The 23,199-nt window shown below is 50.1% G+C and overlaps 1 protein-coding gene and 1 non-coding gene across 3 annotated transcripts in view; both read right to left on the bottom strand.

The window, feature by feature from the left end:
- ANXA11 (annexin A11) overlaps positions 1-23,199 on the bottom strand; it is a 45,232-nt gene that overhangs the window by 7,326 nt on the left and 14,707 nt on the right. For both annotated transcript variants that reach the window (XM_037155536.2, XM_037155535.2), the window contains exons 2-11: positions 14,897-14,959; positions 13,036-13,148; positions 11,618-12,010; positions 10,040-10,127; positions 9,700-9,794; positions 8,794-8,907; positions 4,086-4,176; positions 3,613-3,692; positions 3,435-3,491; positions 1,269-1,362 (exon numbers count right to left, since the gene is read on the bottom strand). In XM_037155536.2, coding sequence (XP_037011431.2) covers positions 1,269-1,362; positions 3,435-3,491; positions 3,613-3,692; positions 4,086-4,176; positions 8,794-8,907; positions 9,700-9,794; positions 10,040-10,127; positions 11,618-12,010; positions 13,036-13,148; positions 14,897-14,951 — 1,180 coding nt within the window. In that variant the 5' untranslated portion in view covers positions 14,952-14,959. The remainder of the gene's footprint in view (positions 1-1,268; positions 1,363-3,434; positions 3,492-3,612; positions 3,693-4,085; positions 4,177-8,793; positions 8,908-9,699; positions 9,795-10,039; positions 10,128-11,617; positions 12,011-13,035; positions 13,149-14,896; positions 14,960-23,199) is intronic.
- Positions 118-278, bottom strand: LOC119056940 (U1 spliceosomal RNA). The gene has a single exon (XR_005083975.2). It is a non-coding gene; the product is annotated as a U1 spliceosomal RNA (small nuclear RNA).

Here is a 23,199-nt window from a genome sequence, read left to right as displayed (position 1 = left end):
AATAGGGCAAACCTTGATTGGTGGCCAAATTCCTAACTTTTACTATTCAAACATTTTTCCTGATCTTGCTCTCTGATCTCATACATTCCAGAACATTATATGTTTTTCATTTTAAATAGCGGAGAGCACGAACGCAATCCCCACTATCACAAACTATGCAGTTGAGTTTCCTACACTGGAGAAAATCGCAGGGGCCAGCACATCTGGAGTGAAATGGCTAAGCCTCGCCCTGGGAAACCACCTTCGTGATCATGGCATCTGCCCTGCCAGCTGGGTCTAAATTAGTCCCCCTCAGAGTCATAGCTGCACTGGAAAGTAGTGTTGTCCTAGGGCCTGTAGGCCTGCCTGTAAAGCAAGTTTCAGAAGGTATGCTCTTGCTTAAGACAACAGAAGAATGTAGCCTGTTAAGTATGCACGAAATGTGTAGCTCTGTCCTTTTCTTTCGGCTCTTAAGATAATGTCACTGCCCTGGCCACGTGGCTCAGTTGGTTGGAGCACTGTCCTGTGCACCAGAAGGGCACATATCTAGGTTGAGGGTTCAGTCCTTGGCAGGGGTGCCTACAGAAGGCAACCAGTCAATGTTTCTCTGTCACATCAATATTTCTCTCTCGTTCCCTTATCTTTAAAATCAATAAAAATATATCCTCCAGGGAGAAATTTTTTAAAATTTTTCTAAAGATAGGGTCATTGACTCACAATCCCAAGACATCTTATAAACCCCTTTTCCTGTTGAGACCGCCTAGCCAGTCACACAGACCCAAATAGAAGGTCCAAATAGACTGGTAATGAACTTCCAAGATGAAGGGAAATTTCTTACCCATTGTTTGCCTGAAATCTTCGCTTACGCTCAGTTTCATTAAACAAGATACATGCTCCCAAAATACCTACAAATTCAGCTACTAAAACTCCTTTAAAGATATTCTTTGCCAATGGTTCCATAGTGCGGGCCCTCTTGGGGAGTGCACATGCTAGACTGATAATATCTTTGTTTATTTTTATGAAATTTATTGGGGTGACATTGGTTAATAAGATTATCTAGGTTTCAAGTGTGCATTTCTATAATACATGACCTTCATACGTATTGTCTGCCTACCGCCCAAAGTCAAATCATCTTTCATCACCATATTATTTGACCCCCTTTACCTTTTACTACAAGCAAATGAAAGCCCCATGCAGAAAGGAACTGCGAACCGTTCCTGCAAGCTGTTTCCCCACCATACCTGTCTGCCCTCATTACCCGGCCCCAGGGAGGCCTGGGACTGCCTTACCTGCCACCAGGTGGGCCCGGCTCCGGGCACACAGGATTGCATTGAACTTGGACTCATCTGTTCCCAGGCGGTTCTCCCCAGCTGCGTACAACTCCTGGACAGACAGTGGGGAAGATGGGCACGCAATGCAGACCTCATCCCAGACACCAGGCTCAGGTCATTTCTGAGAGCTGGGTAGAGGTGCCAGGCCCTGCGGGCCCCAAGGGCAAGGATAAAGGAGCAGTGCCCCGGCTGGTCATCCATACATCCCCTTACTGAGCAACACAAAGGATTCTGATGCTCGCAAGAACTCAGAACCAGGAAAACCAAGGCCAACTAGAGCCCAGAATGGGAAAGGAACAGTTTTACCCGACCAAGGGAGCAACAGTACAAAGGGAAAAAATGGAACAAGAGGCGTGGGTCTGAGTCCTAGCTCTATAGCCAACTTGCCACGAGATACTCTGGCCCTCTCAGCCCTGTTTCCTCGTGAAGGTTGGAGTCGATTCCGGGGTCACAAACATGAAAGCCCAAAGGGGCCAGCTGGGTAACCTGAGGAAAACTGGCTAGCTGTAGGGCCAGAGAGTGCTGAGGACCAAGGCTAACCACACAGAGGGGTGGTTACTTCCCAGAGCCAGCCGAGACAATGACAGAGAAATTCAAGCTCATGGGCGCCAGATCCGTTTCACATAAATAGCCAGAAATCCTCATTTCTATGTAAAGTTCCCCAATCTTTAAAAGCAGCTTCCCTATCTATAAGGGTGAGCATGCGAGACAATATCATTACAATTGATAGAGATCAGTTTCAGATGCGGGGTTTCAAGATGGGTACTTCCCCTGTGTCTGGTTGCATGTACCATGTTTGCAAACGGGCAGAATTTGCATTTACTTGTTAAGGCCTTTGAAAGTGTGAACCTAAAATATTTGCTAATTTGCAACCCCTGCAACAGATGACTTAAAAGTGCCTTCCAGTTAGATCTAAAGGCACCAATACCCAGAGGAAGAGGGTGGCCATCACGGGCTAGGAAATCACACAGGTCAAGGTGAGGCAGGAGCAGGTCCAGAACTATGAAGGCAGAGCAGTAGGTATGAGACCTTGAAACTGAGGCAACTTCAGCAACAGCTAGAGAACGGCCAATATAGGAAACAGGAAAACAGGAATAGGAATATTCCCACTGAGGCCACAGCCACAGTCTGGGAGCTTGGAAACTGTTCAGCCAAATCTAGAAATGGGAATGGATGTCTCAAACCAGGGAGACATGAAGGCAGACCCTGCAGGAGGGCATGTGGGACCAGGGCGTCTGTGTGCTCCCTGCGGACATCTGAACCAGGACTCTGGGCCCTTGCCCAGGCTCTGCCTCCGGATATCCCTGGGTACAATGCTCAACCTCTCTGAGCCTGCTTCCCTATCTGGAAAGCAAAATGAACCAGATCATAGGAGTGGCTCTCTTCCAACCCTAACAAGAGGGCTTTCCATAGAGGTCCTCTTCACCTGAGAGATGGGAGAGATAAGGAGACCCAGGGCAGTTCCTGGGACGCCCCGCTGGGGCTTGGGGTGAGCAGCAGGAGCAATGAGGAGGCAGAGAGGTATGGCCAGCTTAATGCCACCAGAAAGCCATTGGCTCTCTCCAAAACTCTAAAGGTCTGAATTCATGAGTGGGAAACCCAAAGTCCTCTAGAGGGACACTCTGATGCCTGGAAAAAGAGAGGAAATGATGACTTTTCCCCTTTTGTCTGCAGTCACATCAGGCTGGGGACAGAGCAGAATTCTAAGGCTGTATAATGAACTTGAAAGCTGGTTTCTAGGCTCAAACCTTCAAATGATTCACAAGGAAGTGTGAGTTCAGCCCATTTGCAAATGTAATGGCATGTGCAACCAGATAAACAAAGTACAAGGTCACATGAAGTTTGACATTTGTAAGTTCCTTCTGGGATCTACCAAGTGCTGTGGGAGTTACTGCGTGTGCTCCCTCTTAGAGGGATGGAAACTGAAGCCCACAGAGGCTGGATGACATGCTCAGGTCTGGCCACACAGTTGACAAGTAACAGTGCCCTTCTGAAAGTCACAGCGTCTGGAACCAACTCCTTACAGGTCCTCTTTCCATCCCAGAGCTCCCCCCTCATGAAGAAAGTGGGCCACCCCACCACCTTAGGAAGCCCAGGTAGGGTGCCGATCTGCCTCACACTCACCTGAACATCTCTCTGGACGAGCGACACGTCCACATTTGCGCTTTCATCCCGGTTTCCCTAAATGGAAACAGGCTGTGTGGTAAAAGTCCGCTCCCTGGAGTCGCACCCCTCCCTCCCCACTCAGGATGCCCCCCTCCACTCTGAGCTCTGGTTCTGAGCTCTGTCCTGGGCAAGGTACCTGAGAGAGAGAGATGAGGAGCCGCTGGAAGTGCCCTGACGTGTCGCTTCGAATGGCCTCCTCCAAGGTCTTTTTGAATTCTGGAAGACACAGGGAAGGCCTCCCTTGCATCCCCCTGGACAAAGCTGCCCACTGAAGACACAGTCAACAGTGGGCAATGAGAAGAGAAGGGCCTGGGAGTCCTGGGCTTGAGGAGACAGGTGGCCCCCAACACTCTCCAGGGACACACGACTGGAAATCTAGGATGGGCTGTGAACTCCAGATTGACCTGGCCTCTCCTCGAGCTTGGCCCAAACCAAACCCACAAGGCCCTCCCTTAGTCACCTGTCCCGTGGGCAAGCAGCAGGCAGGGTTGGGTCTTGGAATGAGGTGAGAAGCATACCAGGAAGAAACAGATGCCCTGGGAGAGGGTATAGCCAAGGCCCTGAACACACAGGGATCTGCAGCGGGCAGAGGACCTGGGGCAGCCTAACCTGTTTTGTAGGCTCTGCTCAGTTCCCGGATGTGCTCATTGCTGCGGGAGGCGAGGATCTCAATCAGGCAGGCTTCATCAGTGCCCGCCCCCTGCACAGAACACAACAAACCACAGGCTTGTTACAGCCCCCTCACTGGCACCGGGGAAGACAGCAGGTGCAGTGCCATTGCCCTCCTCCCCAAAGTAAAAATCCCAGCCACAGAAGCCACAAGGAGCCCCTGGGCTGCTGCTGCTATCTGACTGCGAGCAGCCAAGCTGTCCTCCGCAGCCCCAGGAAAGCGCCAGCTAATGACAGCCACGCGGTGTTGATGAGTAGAGTTCGAAAGAAGGATCACCCACATTCCACCCACCAGAAAACTGAGAATCGGGAAGATGTTGTAACTTGTCCAAGTCACAGAGTCCAAGTTACAGAGTAAACAATGGGTTGGGATATGGACCCAGAACTGTTTTATTCCAAGTTCAGCCTGTAATGAGATGGGCTGAAAAAATGGGTTTAAACTAAGCATGGACATGTGGAAAAACGAGTCTTAGAATGGACTATGGAGCATCTGGAGACATCCAGAAACAGGCAGCAAGAGTGAGGATGAAGGGGAACCATGCCGGGGACAGCAAGAAGGTGGAGGGCGAGGTCTCCAGCCTGGCTTCTGTCAGGTTGACCCTCAGCTGTGCCGTGACTAGTTGTGTAAACTTACACACAGTACTTAAGCTCTGTGCCTCTGCTTACCTGCCCATAAGATGGAAGTGACACTGGTACCCACCTCACAGGAAAGTCACGAGGACTCAATGAGTTACATAAGTTAAGCGCTCAGAACAGTGCCTGTCACACAGGAAGCACAACAAAGGCTGAGCTATTTCATGTTTCCTGCTACTATAGATGTCTCAAGAGTTCACCAAGCACTTCCGCCAGCCCCTGGCTCAGTGCTCACCACATGTCACAAGACAGCAACCACATTCCCATTTTATAGGTGCTCAAAAACATAGCTGCTCAGTGACACCGACCCAAAACCTGTGCTGTTTCAAGTGCCCCACAACCACTGCCACCTCATAAATGGCTGGGGGCGGGTGCTAGGCAAGAGGTCTTGGGGCCACTCCCAGGTGCCCTCCCCAACTTCCTCCAGAAGCCCTCTGTAGAACAAAGTGTGTATAGGCCCCCCACTATAGGGCAGTGGTCCCCAACCTTGTTTGCAGCAGGGACTGGTTTCCTGGAAGACAGGATGGGGGGAGGACACAGGAGGCAGAGCTCAGGTGAGCTTCCCTTGCTCACCCACTGTGGGTGGGGAGGGACAGGTGGGCATGGAAGGAGGCAGGGCGGAGCTCTGCTAGAGGCCCAGTTCTGTTAACAGTTCCTAACAGGCCAGAGGCTGGGACTCCTGCTGTAGGGTGTCTCAGTAGAGTCCTGTCTCCCTTCCAGGCTCCACACTTAATTCTCTACCTCCCCTCTTGGGGGCAGCAAGGGTCACTGTGCTTCTCCATCTCTGATGAAATGTAAGATTCCTCCTGAAGCACCTGTTCTATTTACAAGAATTCTCCTTCTGTGGAACCACCCCTCCCCATCCACAAGATTCCTGCTGTGGGCTGGGAACCCCAGGAGTGTACGGAACATATAAGACCCTGAGCTTGGTCATGACTGAGGGACTGGGGGCACATACAAAACCAAACTAAGGCAATCACAGTGTGCTCCCTATTTGGAATCTGGATTCAGGAGCAGCTTGTCCCTTCTGTGGCTGGATCTCTGATGGGTAAATGGACAGGGATCCTCTGCCAAGCAGATGTGAAAAGGGAAGCAGACGAAGTGTAAGGTGGACCCAAGAAGCAGAGACTAGAGAAACTCTGCCTGGGTGCCTGCTTGTGACATCGCCTGGTCCCATCTTTCTCCATGACAGGCTGCTCGTCTCTGTTCTCATAACCAAATCTCCGCTTTGCTCTGCTTCAGGTCCTCAGGGGTGTTTCAGTTACTTGCTAATAATAGAGTCCTGCCCTGGCAAAGTAGCTCAATTGGTCAGACTGTCGTCCTAATACACTAAGGATGCAGGCTCGATCGCCAGGCAGGGCACATACACAAAGCAATTATTGAATGCATCAATGAGTAGAACAATAAGTTGATGTTTCTCTCCCCTCCAAAAGTCATTAAAACAATAATATTAATAATATTAAGAGTCCTAATGGAAGAGGATGACCCCTCCCATGCCTTATATCCCTCTACAACCCCAGCTCCCACCATGTTTTTAAGATGGAGAGAGACTGGAATTCTGGCCAAGATGGAAACGTAGATAGACACATCATGCCTCCTCACACAACCAAAAGAAGGACAACAACCATTTAAAAACAAAAAACAACCAGAACTGACAGAAAAATTGAACTGTATGAAGTCCGACAACCAAGGAGTTGAAGAAAAAACATTCGCCCACCAGTAGGTGGGGCGGAGACTGGCAGCTGGGCAGAGACACCACAAGGCAGTGGATGAAGGACCCAGCCAGGCAGCGGACTGTGGAGGGGCACCGCATGCAAGATGGCTGGCAGACTGGGCGGTCCCACATTTGCGCACAGATAAACCAGGTGAAACTGGGGAGCAAGACGGACTGTGAAACCCAGGGCCCCAGGGCGGGGAAATAAAGCCTAAAAGCACCAACTGAAAACACTTGTGGGGGTTGAGGTGCCAGTAGAGACTCCCAGCCTCACGGGAGAGTTTGTTGGAGAGACCCACAGGGTCCTAGAATGTGCACAAACCCACCCACCTGGGAATCAGCACCAGAAGGACCCAATTTGATTGTGGGTAGCAGAGAAAGTCACTGAAATACGGCAAAGAGCTGACTGAGCAAGCACCGTTTCTCCCTCTCAACTCCTCCCCGACATACAGCATCACAACCCAGTGACTGAGGTGACCTGCACTGGCAAAAACCTAAGGCTCTGCCCCTCACTACACAACAGGTGTATCAAGACCAAAAAATGGCCCAAACAAAAGAACAGATCAAAACTCCAGAAAAAATACAACTAAGCAACAAAGAGATAGCCAACCTATCAGATGCACAGTTCACAGCACTGGTGATCAGGATGCTCACAGAATTAGTTGAATTTGGTTGCAAATTTGATGAAAAAATGAAGGCTATACTAAATGAAATAAAGAAAAAGGTACAGGGAACCAATAGTGATGGGAAGGAAACTGGGACTCAAATCAATGGAGTGGACCAGAAGGAAGAAGGAAACATCCAATCAGAGAAAAATGAAGAAACAAGAATTCAAAACAATGACAGGCTTAGGAACCTCCAGAACAACTTTAAACGCTCCAACATCGAATTATAGAGGTACCAGAAAGACAAGAGGAAGAGCAACAAGTGGAAAACTTATTTGAACACATAATAAAGGAGAACTTCCCCAATTTGGCAAAAGAAATAGACTTCCAGGAAGTCCAAGAAGCTCAGAGAGTCCCAAAGAAGTTGGACCCAAGGAGGAACACACCAAGGCACATCATTATTACATTAGCCAAGATTAAAATGAAGGAGAGAATCCTAGAAACAGCAAGAGATAAGGGGACAGTCACCTACAAAGGACTTCCCATCAGACTGTCAGCAGATTTCTCAAAAGAAACCTTACAGGCAAGAAGGGGCTGGAAAAAGTATTCCAAGTCATGAAAGGCAAGGACCTACATCCAAGATTGCTCTATCCAGCAAAGTTTTCATTTAGAATGGAAGGGCAGATAAAGTGCTTCTCAGATAAGGTCAGGTTAAAGGAGTTCATTATCACCAAGCCATTATTATATGAAATGTTAAAGAGATTTATCTAAGAAAAAGAAGATAAAAAAAACATGTACAGTAAAATGACAGCAAACTCACAATTATTAATATCCACACCTAAAACAAAAACAAAAACTAAGCAAACAACTAGAACAGGAACAGAACCACAGAAATGGAGATCACATGGAAGGTTAGCAACAGGGGAGTGGGAAGGGGAGCAGGGGAAAAGGTACAGAGAATAAGTAGCATAGACAGTAGGTAGAAAAAGGGGAGACAGGGGGAGGGCAAGAGTAGTGTGGGAAATGTAGAAGTAAAGAATTTATGACACATGGACATGAACTAATGGGGGGAATGTGGGTAGGACGGGGTGTATAGGGTGGAGGGGAACGAAGGGTGGGAAATGGGACAACTCTAATAGCATAATCAATAAAATATACTTAAAAAGAAAAAAAAGAAAAGAAAGGGAGCTTTTGTTAATGTGCTTCTGAGCAGAGGAGATGGGCTTGTTCCACATGTGTCCTCCTGGGACACATGGGGCGGGGGGTGAGAAGAGAGTCCCATCTGAAAAGCAGGATGCAGGGAGCAAGGGTAAAGAAGGCCAAGTGTCCAGCAGGGGGAGAGAGGGGAGAGAGCAGGTTCAGAAAAGGTATTTGCTCCCTGGTGAAAGGGGTGGGCCTGCCGGGCACCCAGAAAACTTAAATAGAAAAACCCAGCCCCCAAAATGAACTGGGGAGGAGGAAAACAAAACAAAAAAAGATGGAGAGAGACTTAGATGTTTCCTGACAATGAATAACACTTCATTGTCCACTTTTTGAGAAGTCACTGAAGTTCCCCTTTTAAGGCACTTGGACTCCAGCCCAAGGAGGGCATAGGAACCGAAATGACAACAGTAGCTAGTGAGTGGGCAATGACACACCCGTGTGTCCAAACCTCCCCAGGGGCTGTGTCCAGGCACATGAACACACACATACACACCTTGATGGCTTCTCTTATCTCATAAACGTCAAAGAGGACTGGGGTCTTCATCATAGCCAAGATAGTCTTCTCGAAGTTTCCTGACAGCTCAGATTTCAGATCTTTGATCAAATCCTGATTGGATATTCAAACAAATAAACAAAAAACCTGTTTATAGAATCCATAGAAGGTGATTTACAGGGAGAGAATCAGAGATCTTAGGATGGGGAGCATAAAAAAAAAAAGAGAGAAAGATAGAAAGAAAGAGAGAGAGAAAGAAAAGCCAAATCTCCACCCCCAGCCCAGACCTGTAGAATCAAAGCCTGCATTTGCCCCCAACCCCAAGGCATCTGAAGCACATTAACACTGGAGAAGGAGCTGGCTAGAACACTAGGCCTATTCAATATTTACCCAGGTTTTACCTTTCTAAGACTCAAAAAGCCCAAAAAGTTCAAAATATGCCCCCTTTGCATTTGTTCAGTTCCGAAAGCCTTTTTCTTTAAAGCCCTGCTGTCAGCTAGACCTCCCAGGGTGGCTGTGAGGAGGGCAGGGACAGCAGCCAGGGTCCCCGGGAGGGACACGGGCCCGGTGAGAGTGGAGGGGAAATAACTGGCCCAGGGTCTTGGTGGATCATGGCAGAGCCAGGTTAGAACCCAGATCCCTGTGCACCTGTCATCAAACCTCAGCACCCTGTGAACTCTGGATTTCTCCCTCAGAGCAGCATTCACCCCTGGAAGATGCCATCTGTTGAGAGTCCACGAGCTGGTTGGGCAGCAGGAAATACCCTAATGTGCCCTCCAGTCCATGCAGGTGATGGAAGCCTACTCAGCCCCAAGGAAAAGCTGGGTGTGTAGGGCTGTGCTGGAGGATATGCCTTGACTCAGGAGGGACCAGGCCTCTCTGTTCACGTCCCCTACACACACTCACCTTCCCATAAGCTGTCTTGAAGGAGAGGAGGATCTGCTGCCGCTGCTTGTTGGAGCGACTCCCCAGGCAGTCAATGATGGCCTGCTCGTCAGTCCCTGGAGGAAACGGGGGTGGGAGCAGGCAGGGCTGGGGGTCAGGGGGACGCTTGGCAGCTGCAGACTTCCAGGCCTGGGTCCTCCCATTCGTCTGGGCACCCCAACTGCACCCCTACATCCATCTCTCCGCTACTACGGGGGCCAGGCTGCCTCCACCCAGAGATCCCAGCCCACAGAGCCACTGGCCAACTGCCTTGGGAAAGGGCGGTGGGGGGCAGTGGGCATTTGAGCCACCAGGACCTCACCAAAGCCTTTCATAGCCTTTCGCAGGACCTCAGCATCTCGCAAGGGGTCAAAGCCAGGAGCATCCATGATGGTACCTCGTGTTCCAAACTGCTCAGACAAACAGACTTGGGTGAGATGTTGCATCCCGCAGATGCAAAACAACTGCCCCACCCCAGACTCTGGGAATAACCTCTTCTCTAAAAGTTGGGGGTACCTGAAGGAGTTCATAATTACGAGCACAGAGGAATCTACACTGAGTGGCCCTAACGAGACCATTATCTATCCTGTGTCCTGGTACTGAAGCTTCAGTCTGGTTCCCATGGTTAGGAGCCCGCCCATCTATAACTGAGTCCTGATGCTGAAGAATCTGCCCTACTCCCAGGTTCTCCAGGGCTGGCCTGGATTCCTGCTGAGGAAGAGACCTCAGGTGCAGGAGCCACTGGCTTCCTGATGCCTTACCACCAAAGTACATGTGAGTACACAGCAGGGTCCTCCCAATGGGGCCCGGTTAGTCCATGAAACACCTCTGGGGGATGCAGGTGTCCAACCCTCACGATGGTCCCTGCATCCTGACCAGCTCCTGATCTGGGTACCCAGTACCCAGCTCCTGTGGGCTTTTTTATTCACACATCCCAGTACCCAGAATAGGCCTGGCACAAACTAGACCGTCTATTGGTTGCACTGTTTACATTGAACATACATTTATTTTCAGGTTACAGAATTTACTATTTTAAAAGCAAAGCGACAACTAAAACCAGCACTGGTCTCCTGGCGTGTTTTCTAGACTCTACAACCTGCTTGCCTGCCTCACTGCTTCCTGGTCACCGACAGCTGTGCTCCCCAGCACACTTAAATGTCCCTGTCTAAACCGTCTTTTGGTGGATTACCTTCTGAGGTTAATACAAATTGATTTTAACAGAGTTGAGCAGATAAACTCAGAGAAAAGATGAGGTGGAAGGAAGGGTGGGAGGATGCAGTTCGGGGGAAGGGTGGGGGAACGTGTGGGGGAAGGAGGAGAGGGGACCTTCTGTCTAAAAATAGTCATCAAACACATACCACTAGCCTTGCACTTGCCTGGTTTGGCCGTGTAACCATGGCAATGAATTCTAGGCACTGCAAACATCAACTGCTCTCCAAAATGAGCCCAGAGTAGCTCTAAAGGAAGAGCCAAAGGAGGTTTCACAAATCCTCTCAAATGAGTTGGGGGTGGGCATATCCAGGAGTTGAAGACTGAGAGCTCTGGAACATAAAGCCAAGAGCCCAGTAACCTGAGCAGTTCTTACAGAACACAGAGCCTGGCAGTAAATAAACAACAGGAGAATGAAGAGCACCCGGGACATTCACACCCAACTTGCACACAGAACATGCAAGCAAACTGGGAGAGACAGGGCAGCTCCCCAGGTCTTCGGGAATACACACTGGGCTGGGGAGTCTATGAGAAACTGACGCTGTTATAACAGGAAGTTGAGCCGGAGGACTGAGCCCTGGCCTGTCCTCGCCAGACCCTCCGCAGCCTTGCTAGCAGAGGACACTGGGCCACACATCTTAGGCCTCTGGAGCCAAACTGGGACCGAAGGTAGCACAGGGCTGGTACTCACCTGGGCTGGAGGTACGGCAGGGGTGACGGTCCCGGACCCTTGGTACCCAGGGTAGCTTGGCACCGGCTGCTGCTGCTGCCCAGAAGGTGGCACTGGTGGCTGCCCAGGGTAGGTCACTGGTGGCTGGCCAGGGTAGGCCCCTGGGGGCTGCTGTCCAGGAGGTGGCATTGGCTGGCCTGGCACAGGGGCTCCTGGGTATGCCGGGTAGGAGGGCATCCCAGACGGTGGGTTTCCTCCAGGGGATGGGTACATTCCATAAGGAGGAACAGGCTGCTGGGTGGAAGGGGGCTGCCCAAAACCCCCAGGGGGGATAGGAGGGTAACCGGCTCCTGGGGCCCCAGGGTACATGTTTGGCATGTTGGCTCCTCCAAACGTCCCGGACATGTTGGCTGCCTGAAAGTCCACAAAGCAGAGCTTAAGACTAGTGAAGAGGCCAAGCAGGGCCCCGGGGACAGCACTGCAGACCACACAGAACACGCCCAGGTGAGAAAGTCTAACCCAATCCCACTGCCGGAGGAAGAGGGAGTCTTCTCCACTTCCTGTCCTGAGCCCTGCAGCAGGGTCCCAGGGGCTGCACTAGGAGCCCAAGCAGAGTCTGAGCACCTTGATACTATCTTACCTGTATCCCACCTGCACTGCTGAATTCCCAACCTGCTCTTGTACCCGAAGCCCCCACACTTGCTCTCATACCACATGGTTTACTTATGACAATTTCCTATCTCTTCTTGGTGAAGAGTGCCCCAGGGCTGAGCATGTGGGCTTTTTTATTCACATATCCACCAGTACCCAGAATAGGCCTGGCACAAATTAGACCACCTATTGGTTGCACTATTTACATTAAACATACATTTATTTTCAGGTTACAGAATTTACTATTCTAAAAGCAAACTGACAACTAAAAGCAGCATGTCTGTCTATGCTACCAGGCACCTACTTCCAGGCCCAACCAGAACAGTCATCCATAGGCACGTACACATACAGGCACACCCATGGACATGCAGGTGGACACATGTATGTAGAGCGCACGAGTACACACACACACACACACACACACACACGTACCCACCCTCTCCTCCCTGCAGACCCTATCCTGAGCTCATACAGAAGGCACTCAATACACATTCCACAAAGGCACCACCCTACCCAATCCCCCAGAGTCGAAAAGGACCTAATAGACTGTGTGCCCAATACATTCCTCTTCCCAATTTTACAGCTGGGTAAATGGGGATGCAGAGAGGGACTATGAGCAGGAGAGAGCCCTGCTGGAAACCCAGATGTTCTAAAATGCCCCTCAATACACTCAGCACTCATAAGCAACACACACAGACGCCTCTGACACCAGCAAAACCAGCAGCCTATGCACCTGTGGCCGTGCAGGAGCGGGCCCAGGGGCAGCCCAGCAGGCAGGCGGCACTCACCATTCCCGAGAGGTAGTCCTGGTTGAACTGCCCTGCGTAGTTGGCCACGTTATCCAGCCCGATTGGGGGCATGTTGGGTGGGGGGTAGCCGGCACCTCCCCAGGCACCACCACCTGAAAGCAACACCAAGCCTGTTAGCCCCTGGCCAGCCCCCAACAGGGGAAGGCAGAGACAGCAAGCTCCCAGGTGTCCAGGGGCATGCCAAGCAGGGTCCTGGTAACAGCACTACAGACCACACAGAAACACCCAGGCAACAAATATTCAGCAAATATTCCCAAGTCCCTCTGAGGGGTACCGCGTATGCAGGAGGGTCAAAGGCAGACCTGTCCCCCTGGGCTCACCCGCGTGGAACAACAGGTCATTTTAGGACACTGTATCAATCCCATGACAGCAGTGAGCTCAGGGAGCGTGGAAAATCCAGGGACATGCAAAAGCACGGTGTGGATGGGGGGAGTCCTATAGCTGTGGCTGTTTGCTATCATCACAAGTCTGTCAAGGGCAGAGAGACACAGGTTGGAAAGATGGAGGGAGATGGGCCTGAATCACAGAAAACACAGACATCATCCTTGGAAGGACAGTGAGAGAGCACCAGTGAAAAGCCCCAGCTCCGAAACCAGCAGAACCAGGGTATGCACCCTGGGGAAAGGCCCTCACCACTGTGGTGCAGTTTTCACTGCTGACATGTGGGGATAGTAATTAGTGTTTGCTTTAAATTGCTGTGCTGAGGACTGAGAGTTCATGCCTGTGCAGGGCCTAGCTGGGTGCCCCATGAGCTCCTGTGTCACAGCTGTCATTGTGACAAGCGGCATCACAGCTAACCTCATCCTGCAGGCTGCTGTCCTGTTAGATGCATTAAGGTCCTGAAAGCTCAAGTTTGGCTTTCCAGCTGCAGGGCTCTGGGACACTCAGGACAGAGCCTTCCCAGAATCACCTCCCTGTTCTCTCTTGCTGCTCAAAAGCTGAAAGAGGTGGCAGTGGCAGAACAGGAATAGGATTGCTATCAGGGAGAGGGGGCTCAGGCCAGCACTGGCAAATCTGGACAAGGGCTTGTTCAAAGCGAAATGGCCCAGATCAACCCCTGATAAGCCAGTGGCTGAGCTGTCTCCTAGCTCTGGGCCTGCTCTTCACCAGTAAACTGGGAGGGCAGGTCCAAGTGGCCTGTGGAGCCCTTGGCAAATGTGCCCAAGGATCTCATGGGACGAGGGGCAATGCAGCTCTGGATGACTGGCCTGGAATGATGCCTTCTCTCCCCCTGATCCCAGGAGCCCTCGTGTTTCCTCTCCCCTGGGGGTCAGATCTCATTTCAGGAATCCAGGTATGAAGAGCACCACTGTGTCTGGGGCCAGGTTCTAAGCACCTCACCTCCTGGAGCATCCTCATAGGTGGCTACCAGTCCACAGCTTCTGGCAGCCACAGGAGGAACACCTGACTGACAGAGACCACTTTCACTTCCTCCCATGTGCAGGTCCCCCTGACACTGCAGAACCGTGCACTCTGAGCACAGGGTAGGAGAAGTGACAAGACACCTAACTGTGCTTCAAGAACATCTATGCCAGAGGCTTTACCTAGCCACCTTGTTAGTATCTGGGACAGCCCAGTGAGGAAAAGATCCACGAAGCCATTTTCAAAGGAGAAAACTGAGCCAGAGAAGAGAGGGCATCTGCCCACTGCTATCAGCTAATAAGTTAAGAGACCTGGTCCTGGCCTTCCAGGGGCAGCTTCAAACCTAGGCTCTCCTGGCCTCAGGGTCCATACTCCCCTCCAACCACCTCCAGACACCTGCCCCTCCGCCCCCTGGCTACACTGTGGGGGACAATGGGAATGAGGAAATGACTGGAAGGAATCTCCCCAACCCTCTTACCTGGTGCAACTGGGGGGTAGCCACCTGCAGGCGGTGGGTAGCCTGGATAGCTCATGATCAGATCTGAAAGGAAGAAAAAAGCCACTCAGGGTCTGCCGCAAGCTCCCACCGGCCTTACCAACAGCTTCTGGGGAGAATAGCAATACATACAAGCCAGGCCCTCACAGGAGAAATTCCATCAGGATGGACTGTGGCAACCAGTTTACCCTCTACCTGCCAGGGCCTCAGCTACAACTAGCAAACAAGGCCACAGGTCTTCAGGGCCAGGCTCAGGCCTATGTCCACTATAGGATTTGCCACTCAGGAGCAGTGGGTTTCTCTGAAAACCCCTTTCACCCTCAGCTCACTCTCAGCTCTCTTGACAAGGGAGGCTGCATGTGCGCAGATGCTCTCCTGCCTCAGGACAGCACACTGCCTCCTCCTCAGGGGTCCAGGTCTGTTTGCCTTTGTCTCCAGTGCCCTCATCACCATCCATCCAACAGGAAGGAGACCAGAGCCCATCTTCCTATGCCCAACCTGCAGATCCCCCCATGTTCTCACAGCAGCCCCCAGACTGGATCGGCCCCAGGCTGATCATTCTCCAGCCCCTGGTTCATCCTGCAAGGGAACCAGACATGGAATCAATGCTCCCAGAAACAAGAAAGGGCTTTGGGAGGGCTCATCTGATCCAGGATCTGGAATCAGGCAAGTGAGCCAAGACTGTCCTGTTTCTGAGATGGGGCAGCTGGAGCTCAGGAAATGTAGGTGACTTGCAGATCAGTAGCAAGGGGAAAAAGTAGGCCTGGGAGCAGGGTCCCTGACAGGCTGGTGCTAGATGACATACTTGCTCTCAAAAGTCCCTTTGTATACAGACCCCTCTGCTATGTCCCATGCTAATTAAACTGCCCAGAAGAGACACAGATCTGCTGTGACATCCACCACTCACACTGTCATACAACCTGCCTACTCTTGCTGAAACCTGTAGGACCCACTGACAATCACACCTGCTGGTCCCAAGTGAGGGGCTCCTTGTACACTGGGCCCTGAGCCAGCAAAGACCACTGGCTGTCAAACTGCAGTACACCAGAACCACGTGGGGGGGGGGGGCGGTCAGGAGCTTTTTAAACACAGCAGTAGGCTCTGCCTGCAGGAGAAGTCTCAGTTAGTGGGACCAAAATCTCCATGTCTCACACATTCCCAGATCATGCTGCCTGTTGGTCCAGGGCCCCACTTTGAGAAGTACTGTGCTAAAGGCTGCTGCTATCGACCTACAAGATTCTAGTTGCTCTTCTTAGCTATGTTGGAGAACTGGGCATGCAGTGTTCAAGGAAGCTGCAGGCCTTCCTTGAGGTATTACAGGTCTCTGCAGGGTGGGCCTGGTTATAAGCCCTGGGATGAGGTCATTTGTTTTGGTCAGTGGGCCCAGAGGTTACTGTAGGCAAAGCAATGGAAGGCCAGACGATGGCCAAGTGACAATGGAAAGAGCTAGAGCTGGCTACCTGCAGCATGGACCAAAGGCCCTTGTATGTTGTAGCACGATGGTCAAGACCCCAGTGGGACTGCCCTGAGACTGGTTCACTGAGCAATCAGCACAAGGCCCTCCAGGTCCTGCCCTGGGCCTGACCCTTATGCCAGAACCCTCAGACCTGGCTGGTGGGGAGATACCCTGGGCATCCGAATGATGGATGAGCCAGGAACCTCCTGATGGGAGAAGAAGGAACTCCTGTGCAAGAGAACAGGGTGAGCTGTGGTTGTGCTCCCAACGCCCTTCTCCCTGGAGACCACCACTAACTACACGGAAACTCTGGGCACAAAGACCCTGTCTGCTTCTCGTCTTCTCCCAAAGTCATGAGAGCAAAAGGCCAGCCACGGCCAGGTGGCAGGGAGAAAACAAAAGTGGGATACTACCCTGTCCCACACCGCAAAATAAACTTCAGCCACAACAAAGATGTAAATGTAACAGTGACCCCAAACTCCAAAGACATAAAATCAAAGGTCTGCATGATAAAAAATATATAAGGAAAACAAAAAGATAAAAATGACAAATTTACAAAAACAGCTTTACCCTGAGAAAAAAAGACCAATAACCACTAGAAAAACTTAAATGTGAGTTTAAGTTTAAATGTGTGAACATGTGATTACAATGAAAGAACTAAAGATTAAAGAGGTTCACGCTCACTAATATGCTGAAAATCACCAATTAAAAATATAGAGATGTCAAAATTAAAAATGACACACTCTCTGACCCAGAAACTCACCTTCTGGAAATCTGTTTTGCAGAGACACTTCCACCTGTGTGAAGTGATCCAAACATGGGTTTGGCAGCAGCATAATTTGTTAAAACCCCTAAATATGAGTCTAAGCAAATACAATGGAGCCATACAACGGATACTCTGTAGCTATTTTTAGAATAGCCAGTTCTATATGTGGGGTATCAAATGATCCTCATTACTAACCAAGGTATAATACTAAGCTAGCATTTTTTAGAAAGAAAACACACAAACTTAGTGTGTGTGTACATATACACATGCACCGAGACCATTCCTGGAACAATAAACAAGAAACTGGGTAACACTGGTTGCCTTTGGCCACAAAAACTAGGGACAGACACAAAACTTACTGTTTATATTTGCATTTTGTACCATGTAAGTATTGCCCATTTAAAAAAAAAACTTTTAAAAGACCCAATTCAGGTGGATTCTGAACTCACTGGAGGCTGGGGCTGTTCTTATTTGTGTAACATATACAGGGTCCATTCAGTCTCAGACAGCCCCCCACTGAGCCTGGGGTTAGCATTATTACATAAATATATACCATGGGACTCAGGACTAGACCGCTGGTGTTCTCCACCTGGGTGTTCCCTGCCTGGGCAGGACCACAGGTCAGCCTCAGCCTGCTCCCCAGGGTGACTACGTTCATTCCTACCAGGGCTTCATGGTTCCCAGCAAGAGTCAAAGACTCTGTTCCCTGGCGATGAAGGCAGCCCTAGCGTGCCCCACAGGTTGAGTTTAACCCACTCCAAAGAGCAATCCTTCATCTCTGGGTCTCCCTCTCTCCCCAAGAGACCTCCAGTCTTCCCTCCTGAAAGAACAGTCATTTTTCCCATTTCCTGCCTGAAATAATTTCAGGTCTATACTCCGCTCCCTTCTTTTTCTCCAAGTCTCTTCAGAACCAGAGGTCCCAGTTGTGGTTTGGAGAGTGCAGAGCAGGGCCACCCTTCCCCCTCTCCACCCCATACTGGTAACACTTTGGGTATTCTGGATAATGGAGACCTGAGGTGGATTCCTGTTCAATTCCTCCCTTACCTTCTGCCTGGAACTCCAGCCTGCTGAAATCTCCTGGGATTCTGACCAACAGCAAACATCTCAGTGTGCTCTCTCAGCTTTACTTTACATCCACTGATACAGAAAGGGCTAAGGACAGACACTCCTGAACGGTCACAGCTGACCAGTCCCCAGCCAGACAACAGTGGGTACCACCTAACTGACCACCTAACTAAACCACAAAACAGCACGCATTTGCCCATGGCACTCACAACAGTGTAAGGAGGGCTTCCAACAAATGAGGGCCCTAACACAACTTCCACAGCGAAAAACTCCAATTTAACTCCCAGGAGAAAAGCAGGCCAGATGGAGAGCCTGGGGCACCTTGGGGTGCACCTCCCTGTCTCCCAGTGCTGGCCTCCATCCTTCCGACCAGGGCCTGTCCTCCAAGGCTGCAGGGAACCTCATGTGGTTCGAACTCGACTTTTACAATCTTCCCTACTTTTCTGAAAATTAAGAAATCTGCTCATCCTTCAGTCTGGCCTCCCCTTCTTCTCGAAAGAAGCCACCACTAGGGCCTGCTGTCATTGGCAAAGTCGTTCCAGGACCCCAGGGCTGCCGTGTCCCAGGCTCAGAAGAAAGCTAGGCAGGGCCTCCGCCCCCCTGCCCCGCAAAGCCTGTCCAACCCCACTGCCCACCACAGAAGGGAATACAGTGCCACGCGTTCCAGCAGACGTGCTTTCTCTTTGGTATTATCCTCGAATATTACACCCTCTGCGCCTCTCTATTTATTTCTATCCTCTCACAAAGAAAAACGGTGCCTGGCTGAGTTGGGGGGGGGGGGGGGATGCTTCACATTGCTGACACAATTCTAACAGGGCACATCCCGCTCTAGTCACAGAACTCTACTTGGGACTCAGAGCAGGCAGATGGCTTTTCAGGATTGCTCCAATTCTTAGAAAGCAGTCTCCGGGGAACTTGGGGCCTGTGGTCCTGCCTCTCCTGAGGCTGCTGCAGCACAAACGCCACCCTCCCTTCTTCACCGAGCCCTTCTACCTGCAGCTGTATGCCTGATTTCAGCCAGCTGTGGCTTCTGGGCAAACTTGTGTTTCTCAAACTTCAGCCTGCAAAACTACCACCCGCTGAGCTTGTTAACAGCAGATTGCTGGGTCCCTCGCCCACAGTGTGTGAATCCGGAGGTCTGGGAGAGGGCCCCAAATGCCGCTTGGCTATGGAGCACACGTTGGGCGGCACTGCCTCATCATGCATGAGGCTCCCCCCGAGAGCTCACTAAAAATGCAGCAGGCTAGGCCCAGTCATTCTGGGCCTTTCGACATGGATGGATTCCGGAATCTGAAACTTAAACAAGCACTCCCATCCCCACCCCCATCACCATCCCCAGCCATTCTGTGCTCCACTCTAGAAAACACTCTTTGTTTAAGGTACTTAGACATGTTCTAGCTTTTAGGCTCAGCAGTTGCCTCTGAGGAAAAGCACCAGAGCCTGGGCAGCCCAGGATCCCGTCAGAACTGAGTTTCAGAGAGCTAGGGGACTGGAAAAATACAGCAGGTACACAAGGGGCTTTTCAGGGATTGTAAACAGACCTGTCCCCTACGGCTGTGTATACATACATACACACACAAATACATACATGTAAATACACAAATATACCATTAAATATCAAGGGCTCCATAACGGCACTAGACATAGTCCCCGAATACAGGAATCTAGAAAAGGCAGAATTACCCAGAACAAGGGCCTCACTCCTCCTACCCAACAACTCAAGATGAAAGATATGGGTGGGACTCCACACCTCGAACACTTTCTGGGGTCCTGCCTGACCTTCAGGGACGTGGGAGAAAAAGGAGGGGTGCAAGGCTGTACATGTTTGGGGGTGGGAGCATATGGGTAACCTGCACTTTCCACTCAGTTTTGCTGTGAATCTGAAAAAATAAGTTACAAGTGAATATTTAAAAACGAACAGAATATAAGCACAACACAGGGAAATTCAAACAGAACATAAAGATACAAAGTGAAAAGCAAAAGTCACTGTCCTCTCTAACCCCCCTACCCAAAGGTCACCTATGAACAGTTTCTAAAATAGAATTCAACACCAAAACCAAACCAAACCAAACCTAACCAAACCAAACCAAACCAAACCAAACCACACATACATGGCCCCTGGCCAGTGCGGCTCAAGTCAGTTGGTTAAGCGTCCTCCTGCAGAGTGAACAGTCACCGGTTCCATTTTAGGTCAGGGCACATGCCTCGGTTATGGGTTCGGTCCCTGGTTGGGGTGCATTTGAAAGGCAACAGATTGATGTTTCTCTCTCACATCGAAGTTTCTTTCCCTCTCTTGCTCGTCCTTCCCCTCTCTCTAAAAATATTTTTTAAAACCACACACATATAAATGTAAATGGGTAGATGTTTGTGTATATTAGTTTACATATATTCATATATAGGTAATTTTTTTTTAAAAAAACAGGTATTTATTTGCTTATCTGCAAACTCTCCTCCCTCCAGTACAAAGCTATAATTAGACTCGGTGTGATTAGTCATCCTCATTCCTACCCCTAGTGTAACACCTCCTGCCGGCACACCTCCTGGGGCTAGTAGGGGGGGGTGAAAGGTCAGCCAGCCTTCTTGCTGGTCTGCGCAGCTCCTGGCCTCCATACGCCACCCCAGAGCACGGGACATTCCTCCCCAGGTCACTGAGCTGGACGGTGGGAGGCAACAACCCAGAGCACTCTGTGAATGGGACTCAAAGCAAGACAGAAACGTCTATTGAACATAGCTCAGTTCCAAGACTCTTGCATGGCAGACCTCACTATCCCATGGGTGTGACAGGGGACTTCACTTTTCAGGGCTCTTTTTCCCACTGATTTTAGGACTCCTGAAGGGGACACACCTCTTTAGGTTTTCAGCCCAGTCCTAGATTTACAGACTCCTAAAATGTCCACACTAGAAGGGATGCTGAAGATTAATTATCTAGTTTCCAGCCGCCTCAGTGTCATAGCTAAAATATGCTGGGGACATGGCTTATTCAAGTCACAAGCACATGCTAGAACTCGGCCCGCTGAGAGCAGAGCTGCCTTCCTCCCCCTCACAGTGCTGCAAAACCTGTGGCCATTTCAACCTGGGCCAGGCTGGCTTAGTTGGTGGTCCCAGCTGGTCCTGCAGGAGGTGACCTACTTAAAAACCCCTCCTCTAAGGGCAGTGGAAAGACAGTGCAGTAACTGAGCTTTGAACTGGGGTAGGCCAAGGCCATTCCTCATGGTCTGGACATTCCAGAAACCGTCAGGAGCCTGGGCTCACATCACTCCCCTCCCCCCCATACCTATGGAAAGGCAAGGAGAGAGGCCAGGCATAGCCCAAGCCCTGCCACAAGCAGTCAATGAAAGGCTGCCTCAGGTCTAACCTGGACCCCCACCCGCAGCTCAGTGCTGGCAAGCATAAACGGGCTGCACGGTGTACACAGCTCAGTGCTTCCTGACCTGTGTTCATCGACACCAACTGAACATCATGCAAGTTGAGAATTTACCCAGTTAAAAAAAGAGAGATTAGTTTTCCAAAATCTTTGGAACACACTGCCTACTGCATCCCTTCCAGGAAAGTACCAATTCATAACAGCATAACAAAGGCTCTGACGAGGCCCATAACAAAGGAGCTTGCTTAACTCTAACCCCAAACTTCCCAAACTTATTAGGCAGTAATAGTTAACATTGATTGAGTGCTTAGTATATACTAGACACTGTGTTAGGTGCTTTACATGGAATTTTACTTCATGACAACTCTATACAACAAATACTAAGATTATGATCCCCATATTACAGAGAAAGAAACGGAGGGATTACAGAATTTGCATAAGGGCTACAGCTGGTAAATGACTGAGCCAGAATTCAAACCCAGGCAGTCAGGCTCCAAAGCCCAGCCACGCTCTGCTTCCTCACAGAGCTCACCTTCCCCAGAAATCAGTCATTTCAAAGAATGGCATGTTAAACGAGTGATGGAAGAGCAATGGATTAGGAATCAGGATGTCGGGTCTCCCTGTACCCTGGGTACTTCAACAGAGGCAGTACAGGGCGATGGTAAGAAATGAACTCTGAAGCCAATTGGCCCAGATTCAAATTCCAGTTCTGCTCTCTACTAGGTGTACGAGCTTATATTTAACCTTTCTGGGCCTCTATGTTTCATATCTGTAAAACTTGGATGGTAACAGTTTAATATCAAATGTTTTCATATCACTTAACCTCTCATTATACCAGTTTTCCCAGTAAAAACCAGCATACAGAATTAGAGGGTCTCAGAGGACGCTGGGCCATTTGGTAATACTTAGGAATGGGGGAGCAGGGTGGGGATGGGGTGGGGGGGGCAACAGGAGGGGTGGGAGGGTCAGGACAGTATGAAGAACAGAGGAAGGGAGGAGTGGAGCAGAATCTGCAGGTTCCTTCCCCCCACACCAGGCCTAGTCCTATGGCAGCAGATCCTGTGAAAGGCTGTGTTTTATTTTCCAATATCCCCAAGGAACTCCTTTTGCATGCGCTGGGTGCCCAGGGCCTGGTCCAAACTGCAGGAATGGGGAAGGGTGGGAAGAAGAAGCTGACTTCGGGGGAGCGGGCAGCACCTTTGAAAAGGCCCCTAGAAGAAACCAGCCTGGGAAGAGAGACTGGAGGACGCAGGGCCTAGGCCTGCACGAAGCCCCAGCTCTGCGGGCATCCAGGAGCCCGTTGTCAATACCTTCGGCCCTTCGTACTGCGGATTCCATATCTACAGATTCAACCAACCATTGATCAAAAATAGTTGAAAAAAAATTCCTGAAAGTTGATCCCTAAATAAGACAGAACAACTATTTACATAGCATTTATACTGTATTAGGTATTATAAACAATTTAGAGATAATTTAAAGTATATAAGGGGACTAAATGATAATATATAATAAAGATTTATAAAAAAACCAAACATCAAATCTGAAATTTAAAAATAAATAAATAAATAAAGTATATGGAAGGATGTGCATAGTTTATATGCAAATACTCATCCATTTTATATAAGTGACTTGAG

Source organism: Artibeus jamaicensis, unplaced genomic scaffold (assembly GCF_021234435.1).
Source record: "Artibeus jamaicensis isolate MK-2021 breed Jamaican fruit bat unplaced genomic scaffold, CSHL_Jam_final contig_332, whole genome shotgun sequence".
Classification (NCBI taxonomy): Eukaryota; Metazoa; Chordata; class Mammalia; order Chiroptera; family Phyllostomidae; genus Artibeus; species Artibeus jamaicensis.
This window is presented reverse-complemented; position numbering and strand designations above follow the sequence as displayed.